The sequence below is a fragment of the Diadema setosum genome, chromosome 7 (assembly GCF_964275005.1).
Source record: "Diadema setosum chromosome 7, eeDiaSeto1, whole genome shotgun sequence".
Taxonomy (NCBI): domain Eukaryota; kingdom Metazoa; phylum Echinodermata; class Echinoidea; order Diadematoida; family Diadematidae; genus Diadema; species Diadema setosum.
In genome coordinates, this window is record NC_092691.1 from 37695635 (window position 1) to 37711793 (window position 16159).

General features: G+C 39.5%; 1 protein-coding gene across 1 annotated transcript in view; it reads right to left on the reverse strand.

The window, feature by feature from the left end:
- Positions 1-13897, reverse strand: part of LOC140231321 (ras GTPase-activating-like protein IQGAP1) — a 140576-nt gene extending 126679 nt beyond the window's left edge. Inside the window, exons 1-2 of the mRNA XM_072311470.1 lie at positions 13599-13897; positions 11111-11216 (exon numbers count right to left, since the gene is read on the reverse strand). Of these exons, the coding sequence (XP_072167571.1) occupies positions 11111-11216; positions 13599-13689 (197 nt within the window). The 5' untranslated portion in view covers positions 13690-13897. The remainder of the gene's footprint in view (positions 1-11110; positions 11217-13598) is intronic.
- Between the last annotated feature and the right edge of the window lie 2262 nt (positions 13898-16159).

Here is a 16159-nt window from a genome sequence, read left to right on the forward strand (position 1 = left end):
GCATTTTTGTCTGCCTTTCTCTTCATAGAGTCTTGTGACGCTTTCAAGTGTTCCCTAGCTACCTCACAAGCCTTTGAAAGCCTTTCACGAAACTTTGACACATAGTCAAGTAGGTGGACCTCATCATCCTCAGTCATGAATTTCTCTTTGATGAGCTTCAGTGGGCCCCTAACTTCATGACCGTACACCAACTCAAATGGGCTGAAACCCGTCGACTCATTTGGGGAGTCCCTCGTTGCGAACAGCAGGAAAGGGATGCCCTTATCCCAATCCTCGGGATACTCCTCACAAAATGCCCTAATCATTGTCTTTAGGGTCTGGTGGTAGCGCTCCAACGCACCTTGGGATTGGGGATGATAAGCTGACGACTTCAGCTGCTTCACACCCAAACGATACATCACCTCTTGAAATATGCCTGACATGAAATTTGACCCTTGGTCAGACTGCACTTCCTTGGGCAACCCATACCTAGTGAAAAACTGCACTAGAGCATCTACCACAGTCTTAGCAGTGATATTTCGCAATGGGATAGCCTCTGGAAACCGTGTAGACATATCCATGATTGTCAAGAGGTACTTATGACCCGACCTAGTCCTAGGCAAAGGTCCAACACAGTCAACTAGAACCCGACTTAATGGTTCTTCAAACGCAGGTATCGGAATCAATGGCGCCGGCTTCACTGAATGGTGTGGTTTACCAGCCACCTGACATGTGTGACAAGTCTTGCAAAACTCAGCCACATCCACATTCAATCCTGGCCAATAGAAATGCCTCATGATCCGATCCTTTGTTTTTCTGACGCCTAAATGGCCGCCAACAGGTAACTCGTGAGCAACCCTCAAGATCTCACCGCTGTAACTGGGAGGGACAACAACTTGACGGACCACCGTCCAATCCTCATCAGCTGGCCTATGGGGAGGTCTCCACTTCCTCATCAAAATGCCATCTTTGACATAATAGCACTCAGGGACCTTTTCAGCCTCAGCCTCAGAACACGCCGTCTGAGACAAGCCTTTCAATTCAGAGTCTGCCTGCTGTGCTTCAACCAAGGAAGACTTGCTAAACAGCCCATCACTGTTAGCCTCGGAGCCTAATACAGCAACCCCATCATTCAAATCCTTGAAAAAGGTTTCTGCCAACCAAACACCGGAATTCTCCTCCACATCAACAGAATCCGCATCATCTTGAACAGCTCTACGAGCCTGAGACCTAGTCACAACACAATCTGGGAAAATCCCAGGAAACTCCTCCTGCAACTGCTCAGTTTCAGCAACCACCACTGGTTTATCCGAAACAACTGGAGACGCAACCACCTTGTCCCCAGCCAAGTCATTCCCCAACAGGAAGTCAATGCCTGCCATGGGCAACTCAGGAACAACTCCAACAGTGACAGGACCAGAAACTAGGTCACACTTCAAATCCACTCTATACAGTGGTACTGACATATAACTGCCATCAACAGTCTGAATCAAGACTTTTGCATTCACTGCACTATCTGGTGGAAAAGTCATACCACCATCCACCATCAACGACTGAGAGGCCCCCGTATCCCGCAGGATGACTACTGGTTTACCTGCCTCACCAGAAGTACATGGGGTCACCTCACCATCAAACAAAAAGCTACGATAGCTCTCATCCACCTGCTTCAGCCTATCTTTGAATTTGGGAGATCGACTTTCAATGGCCTGTGTTTCACTGAAAGGGACACTATTTTCGGGTAGGACACTTTTTGACATGACAAATCCCATGTCTTTCTTTGTTTTGTTTTGCAACTTCCAACACTGTGACTTTACATGCCCTGTCTTGTTACAGTGAAAACATTTGATGACATTTGCACTTGTACTGGACCCTTTGTCAGATTGAGACTTTGGTGCCGATGAAGTTTCAGAACTCGTGCCTTTTTCAGGACCAGCATTCTTTGGATTGCTCGACTGATTTTTGTCTCTCTTGTTTCCAGAGAAATTCCTGAAAGGTGGTCTGTTGTCATTTCTGTGGGTTAGTTCATACTCATCAGCCATCAAGGCTGCTTTATGCAAACTTGTTACTTTGTGATCATCCAAATGCGACCGCACACTGAAAGCAACACTCTTTTTGAATTCTTCCAAGAGAACAACCTCACGTAGGTTATCAAAGTCCTGATCCACTTTCAGGGACCTGTACCACCTATCAAACATCATTTCTTTTTCACGAGCAAACTCGACATGTGTCTGGCCTGGTTTGCGGTACGAATTTCTGAACTTATGTCTGTACGCCTCTGGCACCAACTCATATGCATTCAACACTGCTTTCTTGACTGTAGCATAGTCACGTGATTGCTCTTTGGAAAGAGATGAGTACACATCGGCTGCTTTGCCGACAAACACACTTTGAAGGAGCATGGGCCAAAATTCCTGTGGCCAGTTCAAACTGTCAGCCACTTTCTCAAATGACACAAAATATGCATCAACTCTGTTTTCCTCAAATTTTGGCACCAATCGAATGTTCTTGGCCAAATCAAATTCAGAGGGAGCCCTTTCACGATTTTCAACAGTATGTGCATGAGTCAATTCCATCTCACGCAATTTCAATTGTTGTTCCACTTCGAATTTCTTAATTTCCAGTTCCTTTTCTCTCAATTCCATTTCTCTAGCCCTTTGATCTCTTTCTATTTCTAATCTCATCTTCTCTTTCTCCATTTCCATTTCTTTCTCCTTCATTTGCAATTTAGCAAGCTCAAGCCGTGTTTGATCTGAAAGTTGAGCTTGATCTGAAGTGTCAATTTCTTCTTTGAGCTCCATGTGACCAGCTACCAAGTCAAGAATCTCTGCCTTTCTTACACCTTGTGGAACATCAACATTTAAATGCTGTGCAATAGCAGTCAAATCACATTTGCGTAACCTTTGCAAATCTTTGAGGGACAAATCTGTCCTCTGAACAAATGCCTGAACATCCATTGTACTGATTGACATTGTCACAATGTACTACACACAATATACAATTGAACAATCAACTCACTGGTATTTTGTCTGTACTAATATTCTAGATTCCGGAACGTTCTAAATTCTAAATTTTGGCTTTACATTCACTTCCCGGACAAGCCCCCAATTTTGTTACGACCAAAATCACTCTGAGAATGATCGCACAAAAGAAACAATTAACTAATGTTCAGGCGGTTTACTAACAGTGATATTGTGGGTACAGACTCGTAATCGGTTCTCACATCAGTACAATAATGATCAATAGAAACAGTTACAAATCAGTAATGGAATCACTTACACTTATTACATGCAATATCCCTGGAAATGTCCAAATACGATGCTCGATGCACAAAGGAATGATCCACGATGCACCGATGAATGATACCTTCGACGTAAATCCAGAGGTGCAGGTTACGATAGTCCAAGGTATAGATCCGGGGTAAAAATCCAGGATATACGTCCACAGCGAAACGTGCAGAATCCACAGGAAACGGGCAGAATCCAAATGTTATGACGACCACGTCCAGTTGATGCGTTGAATGATGATTCACTTTATAATGTCCAGCAAGGAATCCAGCCCGTCACAGCTTTCCCGTAATAATGTCCGTTGACACTAAAATATGGAGTCTATCTCCAACGTAGGCAAATTAATTCTCTGCAGGCAAAATGTCTCCCAGGCCTTATCTCCACAAACACAGTTTGTATAGCAGGTCAGCAGGTAACACAGGACTGACTATAACAAGTCGCTTCAGAGCCAAAAGTGACGTAACTCTCAGAGCAGAGGTGTTGGGTACTCTGCCTACTGCAGAATTTCTCCGGCTTATATACTATCCATTCACCCCTTTCTAGTACATTCTGTAATTTTCTCCAACCTGGGGCTACATACCTGAACATACTAGCAAGTCCAAATTCCAGGAATCCTGGATGACTCACTGCCTAACTATGTGCATAACATCATTGCCAAAATTAACTACCAATCACATTGGGCTACAAGGGCAGTGCCTCACTCAGCCAGCACTTCCTAGAATTTTCTGGAATGGGTGAAATCATTCTAGATTGAGTGAGCTATTATGTATTTCCTGTCACATGCATACATGTACTGTAGCTACATTGTATACCATGTAGAAAATTCTCCACTGATCTGGTCAGCCTGTATGTACTATATCTATATCATATAGAATGTTCTCCATTAATCTGGTCACCCTGTGTACATACACATTAAAACGACCATGCATACAGCCTTGATACATGTACATAACTACTTGTGTGTACATTTGTGACATCGAGATATTCAGAAACCACTCTATGGGATGTCAAAGAGCATGTGGTTCTAAGGGGTATCAAAAGTTTATTCGATGAAAATCGGTTTTGAAATGGCTGAGATATCCAAAAACAAGGTGAAACAAAGAGATCCTAATAAAGTTGTGGCATGTCGCCTTTTATTATTAGCACTTTTTTGGATATCTCAGCCATTTGGCAGCCGATTTTCACCACATAAACGTTGAATTCTTCTTAAAATTGCATGCTCTTTCATATTTCATAGGAGGTTTCTCATTATCTCACTTAGGAATGTTCAAAGCATGAATCAGCACCTTGACCAGTACTGTACAGCCCCTTTAATATGAATTACCCATGTTCCTCGGGTAATTGCATGAAGTTGGGGCAGTGTCCATGTAGCATCGTGATATTTGAAAAATACATTTCAGCATAACTCAATATTAATTATGCTGTACATTTATTGTTTGTACAGGCTTTACATTTGCATTGAGGCCACACATTTTCCTGGAAATTTTGTGCCATTCAGACTCAATTTTGATGAAGTTATTAAACAATATGTAACGGTGTCCTGTAGCATCGTGACGTGTCCATGTAGCATCGTGATATTTTAAAATTTGGTCCTACATGTAAGAGACAAATTATGGCAATTAGCTTGACCAAAATTTGATGCAATATGCATATTTACTAGATTAGTCAGATAGCTAAATATCTCAAATTTCCTGTACACAGTTTTAATTTTAAAAGAAAATTACAAAATGTATCACGATGCTACGCAGTGTCCTTTTTTGTGACATTTGGTGGACACCGCGTAGCATAGTGACACATTGTGTAATTTTCTTGTAAAAGTAAAACTGTGGAAAGGAGAGTTAAGATATTTAGCTATCTGACTAATCTAGTAATTATGCATATTATATCACATTTTGGTCCAGCTAATTGCATTAATTTGTCTTTTAAGACCAGATATTAACTATCACTCTGCTACATGGACACGTCACGATGCTACAGGACACCGTTACATTTTTAAAAAATAACTTCATCAAAATTGAGTCTGAATGGCACAAAATTTCCAGGAAAATGTATGGTCTCAATACAAATGTAAAGCCTATAAAGAATATCACATGTATAGCATAATTAGTATTGAAATGCCAAAATGTCACACTTTGTGCCCCAACTTCATGGAATTACCCGATTACAAAAGACCCACATTCCTGATTATCAAGGTTTGCCACTGTTCAAGCATTTCCTGAAACTCTTCATTCCCAGTACAAATCAAACAAGGAAAAGTAGAAATTACGCGGTGCGTAATATATGTCCCCGCCGGAAGTAGCATTTTGTAGCCAATGTACAATACAGGTCAAAAATCAAGGTCAAAGGTAAAAGAAGTCAAAGGTCAAAATTCTGTGTAGAAGTTTTGAAGCCCTCACCTAGTGCCATCACATAAAGCAAACGGAATCAAAATCGGGTTAGAAATGGTGAAGGAGTAGCATTTTGTAGCAAAGTGTACAATACAGGTCAAAAATCAAGGTCAAAAGTCAAAGAAGTCAAAGGTCAAAATTCTGTGTAGAAGTTTTGAAGCCCTCACCTAGTGCCATCACATAAAGCAAACGGAATCGAAATTGGGCTAGAAATGGCGAAGGAGTAGCATTTTGTAGCAAAATGTACAATACAGGTCAAAGGCCAAGGTCAAAGTTCACAACTGAAATTCGGTGTAGAAATTTCAAAGCTCCCATGTAGTGCTATCATATAAAGCAAACAGAATCAAAATTGGCTCATAAATGACAGAGAAGTAGCAAATTGAACATTTTGATCACACACGGACGCACGGACACACGGACGGACACACACACGGACACACACACGTACGGAGCCCGTTTCATAGTCCCCTGCTCAAACTCGTTCGGCGGGGACAACAAGGTAATTGCTTGATCAACTTTTTGATAACTCTTCTGAACCACTGTGTGCAAATGTGTTTGCGTGGTATTTGGCAGGAGAAAAAAAAGGCTACCGGTACATCAAATGCTCATATTGTTTAGGGGTTTTCACACAAGTTGTAGCGCTCACAGAAGGACTTGCACTAACATTGTATAGTTTGTGGTTTGTATACAAGTATATATCAGTCAATACCTTTATGCAGAACTCTCAAATCATGCAGTATTTGATGTGGCCAACTGATAAAAAATTTTTAACAAAATCCATGAATATTGGACTTGATTTCCACTAACATAGAACGTCAGCATTAGTGGTAAAATCATCACCTCACTTGTACATGTATGGGGGCGAACAACAGATGACATGTTTAACTCAGATTTATTTGTGCAGAACCCCCTCGTACACAATTGACAATACAATGAAAATCCAGTGCATGGCATTTTGCAGATCACAAAACAAAAATTGCCCACCATTGTCGATAATTTAGGTTATTACACAGCACTGTATAAGAATGCAATTGATTCTTTCAATGGTGTTTGAATTGTGTTCATACACCATGTCCGTTGGGGGGGGGGGGGGGGGGGGCATGTTTGGATGCCTACACACACAACTCTTCATTCCTACCCTAAAACCCACTGCCGCACCCACCAGAGCCAAATACACACACACACACACAATGAAAGCATTTTATGATGAAATATAGAAACTGATGATTTTTGCTCTAACATGGTGACTTTAATATCACTGCAAATGCATGCTTCAGAAATGTTTGAAATACTTTCAGTTGGGTGTGATTAAAATGGGAAATATCACCCACACGGTACTATGCCAGAAGTATTGCAATCTAAAACGTAAAAAAAAAAAAAAACTTCAAAGCTATAAATACGATTATTACAGCTTCAAGAAAATTTATGTTTGTGTCATTTGTTCTGTCAGTTGCTGGTGTTATTGTACAAAACACAAAATTATGCGTTTGAATGCATCATCAATCTGTCAGTTTTCCAATGATACAGCCACTGTTCTAGCTTTGGGGTACAAGTCAAATATATGATTTATATTTTAGGCCCAGAGAGAGAGCTATTAAATGTCTGTGTAGATATGTAACTACAACCTACATTTTTTTTTTTTTTTTTTTTGGGGGGGGGGGGGTACTCTGAAGACTGTTTTTCCATCCAGTCTATGTGGTACATGTTCAGCACTGTAGTCTTGTGTAATGTCATTTTGTATAGGGCCTACAGCTTTTTAGGCAGGGCTCGACATTAGTGGTGGCCTGCCTGTGACCCAGGCCAATAAAAATTGTTGCCTTGCCATCAAACTTCAAAAAAAGTTATCCATTGGTGCCCAAAATAGACGCCTAAGATTTGAAATTCTTACGAATACTTTTATATAAATTTCCTTTTATTTTGGGCCCTTGCATGTCTTTTAGGGGCCACTGAAATTTCAAACTCACAGATTTCAGTGGCTCGAATGGGCCACCAGAGAGAGAAAAAAAAAAGGTTTATCAGTGTTGAGCCCTGGCTTACATGCTTTGCCCACCAGATGATCTGCCATACGGTAAATTCTTTGCAAACAAGGTTGACATTTTTTCAATTCTATTTTGCTGATGCAACAACTCGAACTTTTGCAAAAATGAGTTTCAATATTCGCTTAAAAAGGCAAAAAAAAAATACTTTAAAAATAATCCAATCGATACTGGGTTTCAAGAAGAAATTTTCGTCTCCTCAAATTTCACACAAGTCACGCAACTAATTTTCCACACATTTAAAGTTTGTGGGAAAAAAAAATGAGAACAAATTGCATGAAAGAAATGCTGGATTATTATCCTTGCCTAATGTTCCAATTGACTCACTACTGGCTGCTAGCAAGTCAATGTTCTTGGTAGCTTCATACTGCTAATAGGCAGCTAAAAACTACCACTCGTACAGTTTAGCTGGCTTTATTTCCTTGTACCCAAGGTCTGTTTGAATACACATGGCGTGCTGCAAACAAAGAGGAGCTATATGTGCATAAGGATGCTAACACGTGTCCTGATTATGAAGGCACACAGGAGTCTCTGGGTATCTTATGACAAGATGGGCTTGGCTTTGGGGGAAACGTGAAAATGGTTCAGACACTTTGCATGACGTAAATATCACCAGTCCTTTTTTCTTTTTTTTTTATTTGATTCTCAATCAAACTCACATAAAAAAAAAAAAAATAATAAGTATTTAATCTGGCAGTGTGCAGGACTTCTACAAACCTGCCTTGTAGAGTGTGAATCTTGAAAAAAAAAAAAATCATCGGATCCAAATCTTCCTCAATAGATTTGCTTTATTGGAATCTGCATATAAATTGTGATTGTTGATTTTTTATAAATTTGTGCTGATTTAAAATCAACTCTTAAAAAAATTTGAGAATGAAAATGAAATAGAATTAGAAATATACTGCATACAATATTGCCATTAAACTTCCACTTACATGTAAATGCACTACACTTGTGTGCCAGAGATGCACAAAATGACGTGTATTAAATTCAAGAAAGCTAAAACCACAGTCTGTACTCAAAGACTACCCCAACCAGCCGACATGCAATCTTTGAAAGTTAATCCTCATTAGCATTCATGGCCATTACCTTCGATGCTCATGATGATGTATCCTGAATATAAAATTGTGAATCTTACAGTATGCGCATGCCCCGAAATGCTCAATTAAACACCCCCTACACGTACAACGGTCTCTCTATCTCATTTTTCATTCAGAGGCAAGAGAGTGTTCATACTCTCATTTATCCTGGCTGACTCTTTAATCTTTGATGTGCCCAGGGCTGGCCAACACATGCCTGGTTTATATACTCTACAAAAAAATCCAGTTAATGTTTAATCGCCACATGAAGATAACCGCCCCCCCCCCCCCCCCCCCAATGTTCATCAGCCAAGCAATGAGAGTGATGCTACAACTCCCTAGTAGGCTGACTGGTCGCCATATGATTTGCACCATGCAAAGGTAGACAGTCAAAACATTACGTTGATGGCGGGTTGACTTGAACATGTACGGCACAGTTGCCCTCCATCATTGTTGGCTTTCGGAATACAACCTTCTAAGAAATTAATTAAGCTGCTCCAATTCAAAACTAAGAACCCCCTTGCAATCTAGTCTCTAAAGTGCTTCCTCTCTGTAGCCCTTGCAGACAAAGCAGGGGTGGATCCAGGAATAGAAGGGAGGCACCTTTCCAAAATTAAGGGGGGGGCACACGCACCTCCCCCATTTTTTCTTTTTATTTCTTTTGTTTTAACCAAAAATAAATAGGGGGCGCGCACCCGGTGTGCCCCCCTCTGGATCCGCCACTGCAAAGGAACACTTGTTGGTGTTAACTGACCAATAAAATCTGTAGAGGTTTACGTTTGTACAATGTCCCTTGGTCTCTTTCTTAATCACTCACTGGCATTAACACCTCAGCTTCCTGGACATTGTCTTTCATCTATAATAAAGTTCAAATATAAAAACAGCAAAAGTAATCCACTGAGAAGATGGGTCAAAGGGTTCCATGACATTTACTCAGCACACTGTGACAATTGCTCAACTTGAAATATCTGCACCCTATTGAAGCCATACATAAATTCTACCCACAAACATAACCCTAACCCTAGCCCTCACATCAAACTAAACCTAAAACCCTACCACAACCCTAACCCTAAGTCTTTGGAGAAAATAAGGTCGGAGCAATTGTCGCCAGGCAGCGTACAGTAAATTCAGTCTACAGCTGTACCTAGTCTCTTCAAAATTATGTGAATGCTTACTGTCTCCAACGCATGAAGGAGAACCCTGTCTTGTGTTTGTATAAATTGCGGCACAGATACAAACTATACCAACAAATACTGCTGGAATGAATGAAAAAAAAAAATATAAAAAAAAATTCCCGCCCTCCATGCCACATGTCATTCAGTGCCCACATACATCAATCGGTGGCGGCGGGAACGTCTTCTCAGAGTCGTCGAGGTCTCTCACACTTTGCTTTCCAGGCTTTGTCAGTACGAGACTTCCTCTCAAATTTGCACCCTCCTAGAGCTTTGATTAGTCACAGAGAGTTATTTTCAGGAATGCGTCCTGACAATGCCGAAAGCTGGCACCCCTGACTCATCTTTATATTGTCTATTTTTGTCAAGACCCTATCTCTCAGGTGGGTAAGAATAGAAGAAAGAAATATAACCGGAGGAGACAGCATCAGACAACATATCATGAACTACATTTTTGCAGATTTTTTTTGAATACATAGACAACAATGACTTAAAAAAAAATAGAATTGGAATAATTCGTAAACGAAACAGGCAAGTACTTTTCTGATACCTTTAATAAAACAGTGTCTCACTTACCTCAAGAAACCCTTGACCAAAGAAAACAAACACTGCACTACTCTAAAGAACAGAAATGTGTGTTTTGATTCGGTTGGGTTTGTTTTGTTTTATTTTTTAATTAAAGATCTGTATTTCTCTCTTTGTCTATACCTCTCTCTCTCTCTCTCTCTCTCTTGCTCTCTCTGTAGGATTTTCCCCAATATATACATTTTTTTTTTTTGGGGGGGGGGGGGGCTGGTCGACACAAAGGGAGCACATATAGGCCTACTGTATACGGCAACTATTTCGTGAGGTTTTTATTTCTCATGAATTTCACAAGTCGGGTGCTATTCGCAATTTCAAAAACACAAGAAAATATCAACTCTCATCCTGAACTGAATGTGATGTGCACACATACATTTCTCCATATAATATCTGTACTCCACAATCACAAATTTAACTACTCAAGAAGTTGGCAGTAAGTCCCAATTTGCAAAAAAAATAAATAAATAAAAAAAATTAAAAAAATACACTCACTAAAAATATGGCATAGTACCCAGTTCTTGTATTACCCCCCCCCCCCCTTAATAAGTTGACCTACAGAAAAATATGAAAACATACAAACTAGCCACTTACTTCTTAGCCTCCTCCAGATGGCAGAGGTATTGGTAGGCGATGCTCTTCAGGCGGTCAGCATCCATCTGGTCCGCTGATGCCCTCTGGGGCATGTCCTCAGTGTCCGCTGGAAGAGAAATGATGGGAGATCAAGCATTCATCTCAATAGTGTGCCATCACAGAGCTTAACAAGAAGTGAACAATAACAGCCAACTGTTCCTTTGTTAATTTGTGAGCCATTCACATTATGTATCCATTTCTACAACAGTTTAGCAGAATGGTTGCAGGAATTGCAGCACACACACACACACACACAATCAATCAAACAATATGGTTACACTGGGAAAAGACACTATCAGAAGTGGGAATCCTGAAATTTTTATTATTATTATTATTATTACTATTATTTATAGTGCGCTTATCCCACAAGGCCCAAAGCGCTTACAATCAATTCAATACAAAGAGAAAATATTGAGGCATGCTGTGCATTTGATATAGTGTCATAAACCATGATAACTTATACTTTAATATCACTGGCATAACAAGAGCTTACCCAGCTACTCATTTGTGTTCAAAACTAGAAAACTCCCTGAAAGTTGAGCTCTTTTTGAGTCTCTGTGTGTTAGGATTAAGATCAAAGTAAAAGCGAAGGGGTGGAAGGATTGTTGTCCAACGCTCTTTTGTATGAAACGTATATATTGCAACATGCTTTTCTGACCCATTCAAGCTTTTACAGAATTCAAAAGCAGATTGATATCACAGTGACTGTATAAAGTAGCTTGCCAAATACAATTGTAAATTATACAGGAACATTTCCTTAATTCAGTGATTATCACATTCTAAACAGACCATCACCTTCAAGACAATGTCTCATCACAGATTACAATTACATAATTGAAGAGTGATTCAACTGCATTACGTGTATCTTCTCCATATTTCCACAGTGGGTTGAATAACAAACAGATGCTAGCTTTATAGGTAAAATTCAGTCATAATTTTATAATTAAATCCATCATTATGAAGTTCACACTGAAAGTAAGAGTGTGAGAATAGGAGTAGAATAAAAGAGAAGAAGAGGACAGTGAAAGTTTGAGCAAATTCTGATCAATACTCCGGAAGTTATAATTCTTTGAATTTGTGATCATCAAGCACAAAATGGCAACTCAGATGTGATGCAGCACATAATTTGCCCTCTGCATAAAATTTCCCCAAATCTCTCCTTTAAAAAAAAAAAAATCATGGATAACAGATTATTTTGCAGACAGGGGTTGCATAGAAATTGTTTTACAATGATTTGCATGGGTGCATACCTGAATGTTGGAAATTTATTTCATGGGAAAATAAACATTAATGTGTGTTTTTTGTTTGTTTGTTTTATAGTACAGATCAAATGGTGGTGGTGGGGGGGGGGGGGGCTTGCATGTGCTATCATGAAATTGACATCTTTTTTTTGATTGATCACAACTCCAAATACAGGTACTAAACTTTCTCTGTTTTCATCAGAATTTTCTGCTCCTATTCTCACAAAGTGATTTTTAGGGTGGATTTCCCTTTCACAACAGCTACGTTCTGTAATTTGAGAATGGATCTGCGTATGTACTAGACCAAATGATTTACTGCAATATGGTATACACTGTATAATATTACTGGCATGCCTTTGAGAGTCTGACTCCACGGTTGAATGCTTAAGTTGTACTTGCATAGATCTTAAGTTTAAGCTTCAGATTCATCACTTTTTTCTTTAATTGAAAAGAAACAACTATCTTTACTTGTTTTGAATAATTGATTTAAATAAAGTCCCTCAAATTGAGGACAAAAAAAAAAAAATCTTTACTTGTTTTTGACAAACTATGACTTTAATTTCTGAAGACACAAGAGAGTTTTTTCATAGTACCTGTAGGCCCCTAACCAGATCAATTTAGAATTCATGACCTAGAACTTTATAGTACATATCGTTGTATTGTAGTAGAAAAAGATTATCGATTATGGAGCCCTAAGCCCCTAGGTTTTGGTAATAGATGTCTTTATTATTAATATGGAAATCTTAGAATACCGAGATTAAAAATTAATCTTAATTTGATGATGCCGATGGGCCAGAAACTAGAATTTTGAAAGTATACATACCACATTACCAGAGCAGAGGCTAGCTAGAGCCTCTGGCAGAGCCCAGAGGCAAATACATAAATTGTAATCTTTTTGCTAAAAACAAGTTAATTTGTAAAACTTATACAAACAAGGCCAAAGCCCAAGATCGATGGATAATTCCGATAAGTTCATAGGTGTTATATGTCTCAAAACTCTTCAACTAAACGTTCTAAACTCCATTAAAACAGGCACATGTCGCCCAAAAATACAACTACCACCCAGCGTCTCTACACGTTGTAAATGGGTCTATTGCATGACAGCTGCCCCGGTAGACGCCCATTGGGGATGGCAGTGATATACCACTTGTCTCCACACTTGGCTTAGAGATCCGCTCATTCATTGATTCGGGCCTGAATTTACTTACGATCATACTCTGTTGAGACTCGGCCGTCCGGACTTTCATCGCTTGAAACACTTCCATTGGTTGCTATACCGTTCCCATTCACCGTCGCCATTTTTAAAACTTAATACGAGTCATGAAATCCGAAAATTATCCGAGAAATTCCAGTTAATTCCAAGTGGAGTTTGACGGGGTCGTTTTCAGCACACCACGAACAGGGAGCGGCGAGTCGGGTAACTGCGAGTGCTCGTGGCTGCGGCGCGGCAAGTGCAGTGGTAGGCGAGCGCAGTGTTTTGGTAATGGTTCAGTAGCCAGAGCGAGTGCCAGCGCATCGAGGCTCGAGGCGCTGCGTGCCTTGTATGGGCGGAACACCGAAAAACAACAGGTGGTAACTAGTAATCGAGAGCAAGTAATCGTGTGTTTCACTCAGCAGCTAGTCGAAACACATTATAGGAGACTATTTTATCGACTAAAAGTAAGAAAACCTTCGTGCACGTGAAATGGTCACGTCTCGCTGTGGGTGTCAAGTTCAAGTTTCTAAGTGGCGCGAACAGTTCGTAACTGGTTGGCGAGCAAGTCAATAAAATAATGTAGCATCATGGGAGTGGAGTCGACCCCATTCATCTCGCGGGTATAGGCTTTCCATTATTTGTATAAATAGCCTCAGATGTGTTTACTGGCCCAGGATTCGCTGTAGATAGAGCGCCTTTCTTGCTGCAAAGGGCGCGCATTTTGTTTCTGCGATCGCAAGAGGGCAATGTTCATTTTAATCTTTGGATGAATGAAGTAGAAAGATAATATGATTGCAGAATGGTATATTTATGGTGTGAGATATGACGAGACATGTAGATTAAATCTAGCACAATGAAAATGAATCAGGCTCAAAATCAAATAGCGAAACTCGATCAGACTATAGTTCATTTACTAGTACTTGAGGTTAACATTAAACCCCTCTCTATAACAAACTTAGTCCACCAAAATGAACTAACATGATTTACAATAAGGATAACTGGCCATGCAAGGCCAAATAATTCTATTCTGGGTTGAAGAACCTAGACAAATTATAAAGTTACTAGTATGTAGTAACTTTGGTTGTTTTAAACCAAGGTTGCAGTAAAGGAACATTGCAATACCACTGGAAGATATAACGGGGACATTGGGAGTGAGAAATTTTTTTGAATTGTTTTTTTTTTTGTCAAGAAGTTTTGATACATAGAGAAAAATATATAAAAACTTGCTCTGTCACAATGTGATCCAATACATCTTACAATTCAGCACTCCTATATACTTGCTCCAATTATTTTTTTTTTTCATAAAATGCAATCAAACAGTTATTCATTATGTCTTCTCTGCCTGAAAGGTAACACTGAATGTAGAATAGAACTATGATACACAATTTAACATCTACAGAAATATGAAAGAATTTTTGTATGCATGATCTCTTCCTAAGGGGGTAAATTAGAATTACGTTGAATGGCAGATTTGTTCTGATAGAGAAATATCACAATAAATGGGATGTATTCATAGTCCAATATCTTTTAACAATGGCATTGCCCAATATATTAACCCTTGCTGTGCATTGTTAGCAGCTGGCATGCAACATGCTTGCGTGCTTTCTTCGCTGATTGGCACAGTGATGTTTGGAAGCCATGGAGATTACCTAATCCCCTTAATCCCTTTCACAGGCGACATCTGAGTAAGCTCATTAACAAGTAGGTTAAGTTTTGAGTGATAACTGAATGCTAATGAAAAAGCATGGTAAGCTAAGCAGTGTCTGGGCACGTATTTATGACAATAGAGATTATCTAATCCCCCTAATCCGTTTTATGCAGAATGCAGGCCTTTCAATTGGACTCTGGGCAGGTACATCGCTACACTCGAGTAGACTTTTCAATAGACAGGTAGGTTACGTTTTGAGTAATAAATGAATGCTGATGAAAAAGCATATGGTAGGCTAAGTAGTGTCTGGGCATGCAAAGAGATGATCTAATCCCCTTAATCCCTTTTGTGTCAGCATGGCCTTTCCAATGGACTCAGGGCAGGTACATTGCTACACTTGAGTAGGCTTTTTAATTGACAGGTAGGTAGGTTAATTTTTAAGTGATAACTGAATGCTGGTGCATGCTAGCATGGCAAGCTAAGCAGTGTCTGGGTGCATAATGGGTTCAAGGGATGGTATAGTTTTTGTTGAGATGGGGATTCAGGTTTTAACTTTATGTGAGATGATTAGCAACCACTTATTTGAAATATTAAAGAGCATACAATTCTGTGAGGTATTAAAAGTTTATTTGATGAAGTTCGGGTTTGAAATGGCTGAAATATCCAAACAAATTGAAACAAAGTGGTCCGAATAAAATGTGGGACCCACCTTTTATTAGGGCCAATTTGTTTGTGGATATCTCAATTATTTCAAAACCAATTTTCATCAAATAAACTTGAAATACCTCCTAGAATTGTATGCTCTTTAATATCTTATATAAACCGGTAAAGTGGTTTCTAATTATCTCACCAAAAGTTAAAACCTGAATCTCCATCTCAACTAAAACTATACAATCCCTTTAATCTATCGAGCTCAGTCATCACTT